At 47.6% G+C, this 12,704-nt stretch overlaps 1 protein-coding gene across 1 annotated transcript in view; it reads left to right on the top strand.

Annotated features, from left to right (window-relative positions):
- LOC102985865 (neuropeptide FF receptor 1) overlaps positions 1-12,428 on the top strand; it is an 81,491-nt gene extending 69,063 nt beyond the window's left edge. The window contains 4 exon segments of the mRNA XM_028481977.2: positions 2,281-2,595; positions 9,230-9,329; positions 11,548-12,201; positions 12,203-12,428. Of these exon segments, the coding sequence (XP_028337778.1) occupies positions 2,281-2,595; positions 9,230-9,329; positions 11,548-12,201; positions 12,203-12,413 (1,280 nt within the window). The 3' untranslated portion in view covers positions 12,414-12,428.
- The last annotated feature ends 276 nt before the right edge of the window (positions 12,429-12,704 follow it).

The following is a 12,704-nucleotide window of genomic DNA, read 5'->3' as shown; positions in this document are numbered from 1 at the left end:
CAGGCTCCGGACGCGCAGGCTCAGCGGCCATGGCTCACGGGCCCAGCCGCTCCGCGGCATGTGGGATCTTCCTGGACCGGGGCACGAACCTGTGTCCCCTGCATCAGCAGGCGGATTCTCAACCGCTGTGCCACCAGGGAAGCCCCAAACCAATTATTTTAAAAATTCTGTAACAGTGAGGGAATTTTGAATGCTGGATAATTGATAATATTGTGACATAATGGTTAATTTTGTTAGGTGTGATGATGATACTGGGTTATGGATTTTTCTTGAGTCCTAATTTTTAGAGATACAATCTGAAATATTTATGAATGAAAGGAAGTGATGTGATTGTGCCTCAGAATAATCCAAAGAGAGGTGTGGGTATGGACGAAACAAAATTGGCCTTGGGATGGTAATTGTTGAAGGTGGATGATGTATACATGGGGGTTCTTTATACTCTTCTCTCTTGTCACGGTTCATTAAACTATATACTCTTGTATATATTCACTATTACATTCTCTCTTGTACATGTTTGACATATTAAAATAAAGATGTTTGGGTACAACTGGATGCCCCTGGAGGGCCTAAGCAAGGGAATATCATCTCCTCTTCTCACTGTGCACCCAAAACTTCCAGCTTCTCCCCCTCCATCGGCAGTCCCTCCACCCAGCTCCTGAGTGCGCCGCTGCACCTGCCTGTCCCTGTGGCCCCCACTGTGCCCGGTCATCGGCCTGTGCTCCCCCAGGGTCTTTCTAGCCTCCAGGTCCCAAGCCTCTGGCCGGCCTCCAGGCCAGTGGCTGAGCTCTGGATACAACAGAAGATTTCCCCAAAGACTCCTCATCTCCTGGAACAGGCCACATTCAGTCCCGGAGGAAGGCAGGAGGAGAGTTTACAAGACGACATCATGAGTCACCATAACTAATGACTTCTCAGAAGAGCTGTGGTTGGACACTCAGCCGCTCCCTTCCATATGTGTCTAGAGAGACACACACTGAAGCCTGGGATGAATTAGAGACACACAGAGCAGGGCCAACTCTGTTGCAGATTCCTGTGTCCCCTTGAGCGAGTCTGAGAACCCCTCTGATCCCAGTTCTCCCATTTCAAATGGAGCTAATACCTAACCTGTTTACCTCATGGGGTAACGGGGAGGGTTAGATCAAATAATAGACACGGAAGCGCTTTGTTAAATGCTGTGCAAATGAGGCAGCTGATACCACCATGGGAGGAGGTAAAGGATGGCTGGTGGCCTTGGCTTTGGATGGTCTTCTGGAGAATTTAATGTGTGCCTTCTTTGATCCTCAGCTCTGGTTCAGAGTCCCCTTTCATTTTCTCTCCCTCTACTGCCTTCTTGCCTTCCCCAACTAAAGTTCTGTGGAGGTGATGAGGAGGGACATCAAAGATTTTGAGGGTCTAATAGTTAGGATCCCAGAAGAAAACAAGTGGTGCACTCAGAAAGGGTTTAGCAGAAGAGAGTTTAATAGACTTCACGGTGGGCAGGGGAAGGCAAGAAAAGTAGTATGGGATGGTGACGCACCCAGCAGCTGGCAGTCACAGGAAGCGGTCAGTGCAGAGAGGGAACGGTGTCACTACGGCTCTGCAAGAGCTGGAGCCATGGGAGAGGAGCCACCCAGAAGGAGCTGTGCCCATAAAGACAGCCCCACAGGAGACCTGGTCCAGGCAGGGATGGAGTCAGGAGATGAATACCCTGACTTCTCTCTCCTCCATTCCTTCAAGCTCCTTCAGTGCCTCCCATTGGCTGAACCCAGTCAAAAACCAGAGGGCAGGGAATAGAATCTAAAAAAGAGGGGATATGTGTATGTGTATAACTGACTCACTTTGCTGTACAGAAGAAACTAACACAACATTGTAAATCAACTAACTATATGCCAATAAACAAACAAACAAACAAGTGAACAACACAGAGGGCAAGGGAACTTGGGTCATATAGTCCTGATGTAATGTAGTCCTGAGAATTCAGCCTCTGAGGCAGAGAGCGGGGCTGAGAAGGATGGAGCCTAGATGGGGCAGAGGGGGATTGTGTGCAAATGGAGAAGAGCCAACATTGGGAAATGAAACGAGTGGTGGACCAGGCGGGGTGGGAGGTGTGAGATCAGGGTTTGAGTGGCTGTGGGGTGGAAGTCTTGGATCAGTGCATCCAGTTGCAGTTGGAGTTGAGGACATGATCTGGGTATTAGGGCAGGGGCAGGGTTTGGAGCACAGAAGGATCTCGCCAGCGGTGAGAAGTCAGTCATCTCTTCTTCGCCTAGGGTCCTGACCCGTGTGCTCCTTTGCTCCTAGGGGAGCCCTCCCAGCCTTCCAACAGCAGCCGGCCCCCATGCCAGAATGGGAGTGATGCCGAGGCCAACACTGCCGCAAACCTCACCTTCTCCTCCTACTACCAGCACTCCTCCCTGGTGGCCGCCATGTTCATTGTGGCCTACGTGCTCATCTTCCTCCTCTGCATGGTGGGCAACACCCTGGTCTGCTTCATTGTGCTCAAGAACTGGCACATGCGCACCGTCACCAACATGTTTATCCTCAACCTGGCCGTCAGCGACCTGCTGGTGGGCATTTTCTGCATGCCCACCACCCTTGTGGACAACCTCATCACTGGTGAGTGGAAGCCCTAGAGGCAGCAGGAATACCCCTACCCCTGGAATCATGGCTGGCCTGGTCTCTTGGCCAAGATGCCATGGTCTCAAAATCTCAAGACAGCCTTGTGGCTGAGGGATTAGACTAGAAATAATAGATATAATGAATTAATCATTTTCTATGTTCCAGGCATTGTGTGATTTACTCTTCCTGCATGATTTTAACTACTCCTCACAACAATCCAATGAAGTATGCGTTATTGTTATCCCCAATTTATGGATGAGAAAACTGATGCTCAGATTGATTAAGGGGCAGGTCTGTAGTTTACACAGCTAAGTGTCAAGTCCCACATTCTCACATCTATATTTCTAACCACTACACTGTTCAGTCCTACTCTCCCAGGTAGCTCCCTTGGGCAGAGCTAGAACCAGTGGGAAGAAGTGGGAGGGAGGCAGGTTTCCTCTGAATAAGGACCTAAAAACTTATTTGAGATGTTCTCCAACGAAAGCGTGTTCTCTCTCGTACAGGTATTGTGCTCCCTGTCCCTGGGAGTGTCTAAGTAGGGACTGGCTGGCTGTTTAGCAGGGATTTTGTAGAAGGGATTCAAGCAGAACTAGACCACCCGACCTCTAAATTCCTGCCTATCATCCTGCAAATATCAGAAGGATCCTACCGTCATCTATTCTCTCTCCTGTGATTCGCCTTTCTTATTTCAGAATAAGCCTCCACAGACTAACTGGTGGGAAGGGCTAGTTTCTAGAGGTGTGGAGACCCCTAGAGGTCTGCGCCTGCAGGTTCTGAGCTCAGAGCTCCCAGGAACTCAGGATTCAAATGGACAGCCCCATTTGGAGTGACTTAGCTGACGTGAGGCCGGGGGACTAGCAGCCTGTGTTTCTTTAGGTTCCAGGACCCAGAAAGTGGAGCCAGGGCTGCCAGCTTCCCCTCGGCTGTACTGGCTGTGCCTGGTGGGATCTTTAATCACAGCTGAATCCCAGGTTCTTTCAGGGCTGCTGAACAGAAACGGCATCCTTCTTCTCAAAACACATAGGCAAACATATGCCTGCATGCACACATGTGCAGAGGTGCATACACATACAGGCGCACGCACGCACACACACACCAGTTAACAGTGATATGGTGAGGTCACTAGTGGGTTAAGGTGGTGTCTGCCGGTCCTTTTCACATGTGTAAATTTAAAAAATTGTTTAAATTGACAACACAATCACATGGTTCAATGGTCAAAAGCTAACAAAAGGTAACCAGTGAAAAGTGTTCTTTCCATCCCTGTGCTGACCCCTTCCAGCTCTCTCCTGGGAGGGAAACGATGCTGCCAGTGTCTTGTATCTTTTCCCCAAAATACTTTGTGTAAGTACAAGCACTTTCCAAAAATATTTTATATAAGCACAAGCAAATTAAGGAAATGCTAACTTTCTAACCAGTCAGTTCTGCACCTTTACTTTTTTCCTGCTTAAAAATGTAGCATGTAATTTGTAAATAGGATTCATTAAAATTAACTTACATAGAGTAAGTTACTCCATACTAATAAATGAAAGAGGTTTTTATTCTTTTTTTACAACTGTTTAGAATTCCATTGTATAGATGTACTACAATTTATTTAACCAATCTCTTTTTGATGGGTATTTACGTTGTTTCTAATAGAATCTTCTGCAAGAAAAGAAAACTTCACATAGCTTTTCTTTCTTTGTTTTTGTTTCTGTTTTTTTGAATTCAGGTGCAGAGAGTTGAATTATTCGCATCCACTGTTCCTGGCACTATATGACTTCACTGCGTTGGGAAGCCCCTTGTGTATCCTTATTCATTCCCTTCTGTACCCTTACCCCACTCCAAACCCCCTCCCCCACTGATAGGCAAACATTCTATTAAATGTAATGTTTGTGATTTGTGATTTGCATGCATTCTTACAAAATGTGCATTGTACATGTGTGCATGTTTTACATTTAAATATTTTTGTTAAGGTATAATTTAACATACAAAAAATCCACCCTTTTTAGTGAACAGTTCCACAAGTTTTGACAAACATATACAGTCATGTAGTTACAATCAAGATACAGAACAACTTCACTGTCCCCCAAAACTGCCCCTTGTTCCTTTGTAGTTGCTTCTTCCCTCTGCTCCCTGGCACCACTGGTCTGTTTTCCTGTAGGGACAGAAAATATCGTTTTGCCTTTGCAAGAATATTATATAAATGGAATCATACAGTATGTAGCCTTTTGAATCTGGGTGTGTTTTGTTTTGCTTTCTTTTACTTTCTCTTTTGAAATAATTTTAGATAGATGTACTGAAAAGTTGCAAAAATGGTAGAGTGTTCCTGTATACTCTTCACCTACCTTCCCTTAATGTTATATATTTTTTTTTTTCTGGAGGAGATTAAGCTTTTCTTTCTTTTAAATTTCTTTTATTTATTTATTTTTTATACGGCAGGTTCTTATTAGTTATCTATTTTATACATATTAGTGTATAGATGTCAATCCCAATCTCCCAGTTAATATACAATATTTGTTTTTCTCTTTCTGACTTACTTCACTCTGTATAACAGTCTCTAGGTCCATCCACGTTTGTACAAATGACCCAATTTCATTCCTTTTTATGGCTGAGTAATATTCCATTGTATAAATGTACTACATCTTCTTTATCCATTCCTCTGTTGATGGACACTTAGGTTGCTTCCAGGACCTGGCTATTGTAAATAGTGCTGCAATGAACATTGGGGTGCATGTGTCTTTTTAAAAATAATTAATTAATTAGTTAATTAATTTTTGGCTGTGTTGGGTCTTCGTTGCTTCGCGCCGGCTTTCTCTAGTTGTGGCGAGTGGGGGCTACTCTTCATTGTGGTGTGCGGGCTTCTCATTGCAGTGGCTTCTCTTGTTGAGGAGCATGGGCTCTAGGCACGAAGACTTCAGTAGTTGTGGCTCGCGGGCTCTAGAGGGCAGGCTCAGTAGTTGTGGCGCATGGGCTTAGTTGCTCTGCGACATGTGGGATCTCCCGGACCAGGGCTCGAACCCGTGTCCCCTGCATTAGCAGGTGGATTCTTAACCACTGCTCCACAAGGGAAGCCCTGGGGGTGCATGTGTCATTTTGAATTATGGCTTTCTCTGGGTGTATGCCCAGTAGTGGGATTGCTGGGTCATATGGTAGTGCTATTTTTAGTTTTTTAAGGAACCACCATACTGTTCTCCATGGTGGCTGTATCAATTTACATTCCCACCAATAGTGCAAGAGGGTTCCCTTTTCTCCAAACCCTCTCCAGCATTTGTTGTTTGTTAGATTTTCTGATGATGCCCATTCTAACTGCCCTTAATGTTAATATCCTAAATAACCACAGTATAATGATTGAAACTTGGAAATTAGCATTGATACAATACTATTAACTAATCTGCATACTTTATTTGAATTTCACTCCTTTCCCCACAAAGGAGTCCCCCTGGAGTCCTTTTCTAGTCCAGGATCCAACCGAGGGCCATGCATTGTATCTATTTTTTGTTTGTTTGTTTTCTCCAACCTGTGACTGTTCCTTGGTTCTCAACTTTCCTGACCTTGACATGTTTGAAGAATACTGATCAGTTATTCCGCAGAAACCCCAGAAACTTAGGTCTGCCTTATGTGTTCTTACAATTAGATTTAGTTTATGCATATTTGATGAGACTACTACAGAAGACATATTGATAAGGCACACACTATCGATATGTATTAATGGTGGTGTTAATGTTGAGCACTTGGTTAATGTGGTGTCTGCCAGATTTTTCCATTATAAAGCTACCATTTTCCCCTTTATAATTAATAAGTATCTCATAGGGAGATACTTTGAGACTATGCAAATGCCTTGTTTCTCACTATACTTTTACTCACTAAAAGCATCCATTGGATGGTTCCTGCCTGCAACAGTTATTACTGTTATATTTCCTCAGTGTTGCTCTTCTACTTAATATCATTCCTGCTACATTTATTTTACTCTATGGGTTATAACCCAGTTTTACCATTATTTTGTTGCTTAAATTGCCCCCAGTTTTGACTATTGGGAGCTCTTTCAATTTGGCTCCCGTGTCCTTTCGACATGCCACCATGGATTTTTTTTAGTATCTCCTTACTTTCTGGCACCATAAAGTGTTCCAGGCTCACCTTGTATGTTGCCTGCTCCAGCCCTGGAATCAATCAACAATTTCTCTAAGAAGGTTTGGTTCCTTATATTGGAGAATGGCATTTAGAAACCAAGACCTTGGCACTAGATGTGATCGTTGGCACTGGGGTTTCACTGCTTCTAGGCCCTCTCGAGGGACAGAGCTAGGAAATATATGTGTGCTAACACACAAATACTTAACATGTGCATCTTTATTTCTATATCTATTCATCTGTATGTATATTGAAAACTATTATGCCTCTGATTCCAATCTAATATTACAGGATCATTTTAACTTTCCTCTGTTCCTCACCTGTAACTTCTTTCTCTAACAGTGAGAAATCTAACTCTATTTATCCACAACATATTTACTTATTTGTTCAATCTTGGTATACACATAAGGTAGATTCAGTATTGCTAACCCATACCCTTGTGAGAAACACATTTATTAATGAGAGTATAGTGTACGTGTATAGTTCTTTTTGTAATCTTATAGTATACGGTCAAAATACTGTTTTCCAAAGTTGCTGAGGTTAGTTTCTTGCTTCCCCATTCCCCTTCAGTGTGGTTATTTTATTCATTTGTAATGCATTTAGGTTCATTTGTTATTGTTTGTGTCCCACTTTGGGTTTCCCCCACATCCTGATGTTAACTTATTTTTTGAAGATGTGAAACATTGCCATAATTCTAAAGAGTCAGATACATACAAAAAGATATACTCAGAGAAGGGTCACTCCTCTGTCATCTCTACTACCCCATTCTTCCTCATTCTTACTGCCTCCCTGTGTAGGTAGCCAATCTCGTTATTTTCTGATCTACCTTCCTATACTTCCTTTGTACAAATAAGCAGATAAGTGTATATTTTCCTATATCCCCTTCTTTCTTACATGAAGGGTAATATACTATAGATACTCTTTGCACTGTGCTTTTTGCATTTAGCAGTATATTTTGAAAACCTCTTCATATCAGTTCATAGAGGTCTTCCTTATTCTTTTTTACAGCTGTATAATACTCTTCTGTGTAGATGTACCATAGTTTATTCAACAACTTCTTTATATGGGCATTTAGATTGTTTCTGATATTTTCAATTACAACAATGCTACGATGAATAACTCTGTGCATATGTATTTTGTGTCATCAGAGGTGTATACTCAGGATAGAGTGAGACTGTCAGATCAAAAGATAAGTGCAGGGCTTCCCTGGTGGCGCAGTGGTTGAGAATCCGCCTGCCGATGCAGGGGACACCGGTTCGTGCCCCGGTCCGGGAAGATCCCACATGCTGCGGAGCGGCTGGGCCCGTGAGCCATGGCCACTGAGCCTGTGCTCTGCAACAGGAGGGGCCACAACAGTGAGAGGCCCGCATACTACAAAAAAAAAAAAAAAAAAAAAAAAAAGATAAGTGCAGAGGTTAGGCATCGCCTAGTTCCCCTCCAGAAGGACTGTATTGGTTTTCATTCCCACCACTGATGTCTGAGAGCTCCTATTTCTCCACAGCAAATATCATTTGCATTTTTAAAATTATGAATGAGGTTTGAACATTTTTTTCATATGTTTATCAGTCTGCTCTCTATAGCGATATTGACTTTCCACGACATTTAAACTCCCTGGCACCCAGACCAAACTCTCACCACTAATCCATAGTGATTTAGGGACAAAGAGACTGTAAATCAATTAGTCTCCCCCTCAGTTTCACATCTGTAAAAAGGAGAGAATAATGGGCCTGCTGTGAGGATTGAGTGAGCCAGTGCCTGGCATCCAGTAAGTGTGCAGGCAGAAAATCAACATGGGGGAGGCCGTTGGTGGAAGAAGACCCCAGCCTTGGAAGATGACTCCTGTCTGCAGGCACAACAGACGAGAACAAGGTGGGCCCCCCCGCCCCGCCCCCAGACCTAGAGGGGCAGAAACACTAGGCAGTTACCAACACACGGCCTCAGGGAGCCAAGATGTGGACCTGGCTACTAGTCCTGAGAGCAGGTGGGACCCTGGTCTCATGAGAAAGCAGAAGCTTGGGGATCAGAGTGAGGACATCAGGTAGGAGGGGCTAGAGCTGCTTATACCTCCCCTTACCTGACAGGCTTGATCTGTCCCAGTGGTTCTCAACTTTGGCTGCCACTCAAATCTCCTGGGTAAATTTGGAAAATACGGTTGTCTGGTGTGAGCCTGGGCACTGGTCCTTTTCCAAGTTCTCCGTTGATTCTAGTGAGCAGCCAGGGTTGAGAACCACTGGCCTAGAACCTGGAACAGGGCTATGGGAGCAGAAAGCCAGGCAGGGCTGGATGGATCTAAAGTTCATGGAGAGAAATCGCTGGTCAGTATAAAGACTGTCTCTAATAGGACTGTCCACGGTGGTACTGGCTGCTCAGTTCCTCTCTCCTGGAAGTGTGTAAGCAGAGGCAGGATGACGACCTAGCAGGACATGGAGGAAAGATGCAAGCCAGAGGGGACCGGCCCCGATGGCTGGAGGTCTCTGGCTCTGTGCGAATGAGGCATCTCTCACTCTGGTGGCTTCTGTCATTGCAGGGTGGCCCTTCGACAACGCCACATGCAAGATGAGCGGCTTGGTGCAGGGCATGTCCGTGTCAGCTTCTGTTTTCACACTGGTGGCCATTGCCGTGGAAAGGTGAGAAGGTTCCTGTCTGGTTATCCCGGGCCTGGCACTAGGACAAGCTGCTGTCTCCACTGCTGGGCCTGCCAGGAGGCCGGGGCTGCTCTGTGGTCGGTGGGGCTGAATCCTGAGCCACAGAGGGAAGGGCTGTGGGGCTGGCTGCCTTCTAGACTTGGGGGACTGCAGGAGACACTGCCACCTCCTTCTGGAAGGCCCGGAGGCAGCTCCTGAGGAGGTTTAAGAGGGATTCCTGGGCCCTAAGAGGAGCTTGGGGGAAGTCCTTGTTTCCTGAGCAGCAGGCCTCCTTGCTGGTCCCTGATTCCCCATCTCCACCATGTCCAGCTACTTCTGGTCTTTCCACATCAGATTCCATCAGATTCTCTGATAAGCATGGGTCTGCTAATGGAATGGAGCCAGGGACCAAGGAGGCTTTCTTTACAGGCAACACATCTGACCCAACTGCAGTAGGTCCTCCTCTCCATCCTCCCTCTCAGTGAGCTCTTTCAATAAGGGTTCACTCCAGGCACTTCCCCCAGGGCAAGGGAGGCAGGCAGGTAAGCTGGAGGGCTGCCTAGCTGCATGACCTTGGTTGAGTCACTTAACTGCTCTGAGTCTCAGTTTTCTCATCTGTAAAATGGTAACTATCCTACAGGGTGGCTGGGAGGCTTCAGTGATCTTCTGTTTGTGAAGCTGATACACACCACCTGGCATAGAGACCAAATGTCAGCTGTTAATATTATTCTATTTCTGCCTTACACCCACACCCTTCCTCCTTGTCCTCTTTCCAACATGGGCACCTACTAGCTCCACCCTTTCTAGAATCTAGTGTCTTCATTCTGTCTCCACTTTGGCCCTCATCAAACCCAGCCTTTTGTGACCCAGTGAAGTAGGCAGCTGGGGAGATAGAACTGGGTTCCTGTCTGCAAGGCCACTGATGGTAGGGGAAGTCCTCCTTCACTGATCTTCATTTTGTTGTCATCGTTAACAATAGGTGAGTGTGCAGTGTCTCCCAGTAGTGTTTGGAGTATTCTTCAAGTTCCTGTCTCCTCCAGGAAGCCTTCCTGGTCTGCCCCAGGATTCCCCTCCATCCATTAAGTGCTATTGCACTTACAGCCAGTACTATGTGCTTTAAGAATTATTTGTTCTCTGGCAATTCCTTAAGTATGTGATGCTATGAGACCAGTAGGCCAGAGTCAGGTAGGTTGAGAAAACAAGGCTTGAGACTGGCTGTGGGAAAAGTAGAAAGTGTTGTCAGGCCGGGGACAGGGTGGGGAGTCAGGAGAGCAGGACACAGTTTGCTGAAGTAGAAAGAGCAAAACATGGCTGGGAGTCAGGAGAGCAGGACACAGTTTGCTGAAGTAGAAAGAGCAAAACATGGCTGGGAGTCAGCTCTAGGCCTGTATTCTAGTCTAGGTTCAGCTCCTAAACTGCCCCATGACTTTCTTAGACTAATTAGATTGGCATCTTCGACCAGGAGAACTGGGCACAGGTATTTTTTAAAATGCTTCAGGAGATTCTAATGCACAGTGAGGGTTTACAGCTGCAGGTTTATATGGCACAGTGGAGCAACACAAATGTGGGTTCAAGGCTGGTCCTTGCTACTTGCTAGCTGTGTGACCTTGAGCCAGTTACTTATCACCTCTGAATCCCAGTTTCCTCAGATGTAAATTAAGGGTGTAATAATAATCACTGCTGAGACATCCTAATGAGGAAATGGTGGTCTGTCCTAATTCTGTGGAGGCACTGTCGGAAGGATGCTGGCCAAGGTGACATAGGGACAACCTGTCACGTAGACTCTACACCTGAACTCCCAAGATTTTCTGGAGAAGCCATAAACAGCTAAAAATTGTTTTCTCTGATACACCTACCCGATCGGCCTACTCAAGGACAGAATGTGTGGACTTATAGCTCTGCATCCTGCCAGCTAATGTTTATCCCCCAAAGTGCACAAACAGGATTCAGCTCTTGTAAAACCCTCCTTTTGCCTTTGTTGCGTGGCTACTCAGCCGAGGAGCTGACTCCCCACCAGGTGAGAAACCAGTTTACTAGCAAAACGAACGTAATTAACATCTGAGCCTTCTTTGATGCCGCCTAAGGTGCGACGTCGAAGGTGGAGTGCCCCTACCCCGCTCCCAGCCCTCCGCCCTCAATCGGGCATGGCTCTCATCGCTGGGGCCACTGGGACCCCTGGGACCCGCCCAGACCCCCGCTTCTCTTTCCTCCGTCGCCGCAGGTTCCGCTGCATCGTGCACCCTTTCTGAGAGAAGCTGACCCTGCGGAAGGCGCTGGTCACCATCGCGGTCATCTGGACCCTGGCCCTGCTCATCATGTGCCCCTCGGCCGTCACGCTGACCGTTACGCGCGAGGAGCACCACTTCATGGTGGACGCCCGCAACCGCTCCTACCCGCTCTACTCGTGCTGGGAGGCCTGGCCCGAGAAGGGCATGCGCAGGGTCTACACGGCCGTGCTCTTCTCGCACATCTACCTGGCGCCGCTGGCGCTGATCGTGGTCATGTACGCGCGCATCGCCCGCAAGCTGTGCAAGGCCCCGGGGCCTGCGCGCGCCGGCGAGGAGGCGACCGGGGAGGGCGGCCGCGGCGCCAGGCGCAGGGCCCGGCTGGTGCACATGCTGGTCATGGTGGCGCTGTTCTTCACGCTGTCCTGGCTGCCTCTCTGGGCCCTGCTGCTGTTCATCGACTACGGGCAGTTGAAAGAGCCGCAGCTGCACCTGGTCACCGTCTACGCCTTCCCCTTAGCCCACTGGCTGGCCTTCTTCAACAGCAGCGCCAACCCCATCATCTACGGCTACTTCAATGAGAACTTCCGCCGCGGCTTCCAGGCCGCCTTCCACGCCCAGCTCTGCCCACCGCCGTGGGGGAGCCACCGGGGGGCGTCCCAGAGGGCTCCTGTGCACGCGGGTCTTCGTGGAGGTGCAGCCCAGCGACTCGGGCCTAGCCTCCGAGTCGGGCCCGAGCAGCGGGTCCCCCAGGCCCGGCCTCCTCCCGCTGCACAGTGGCCTCGTGGCCCCCCCTGGCTTGGCCGCTGAGGGTCCCGGCTTTTTCCATACGCCCCTCACCATACCAGCCTGGGACGTTTGAGTGGGACATGGAGGGCCGGCCCCTGAACCTGAGGGCCCCGGCTGGACACCCGGGCATGCTAGCGGCCTGGTGTGGTGTTAGGAGAGGATGCCATGTGCCTCCCTCTCAAATACAAGGCAGTGAGCAGTTAGTTGCTAGTGGAATCTTCTCTGCCACCTCCCCCCTCAGACAGAGGCAAAGGAGGGTAAGGGGAGAGGAGGCTTGTTCCCCCAAAACCCTTCTGTGTGGTAGAAGCCACCAGCATCATCTCACTGAATTCTCAAAATGCTTTCGGAATAAGGGTTTTTCATC

This window comes from Physeter macrocephalus, chromosome 20, assembly GCF_002837175.3.
Source record: "Physeter macrocephalus isolate SW-GA chromosome 20, ASM283717v5, whole genome shotgun sequence".
Lineage (NCBI taxonomy): Eukaryota > Metazoa > Chordata > Mammalia > Artiodactyla > Physeteridae > Physeter > Physeter macrocephalus.
Note: the sequence above shows the minus strand (reverse complement) of the source record. Positions and strands in the feature narration are given on the sequence as shown.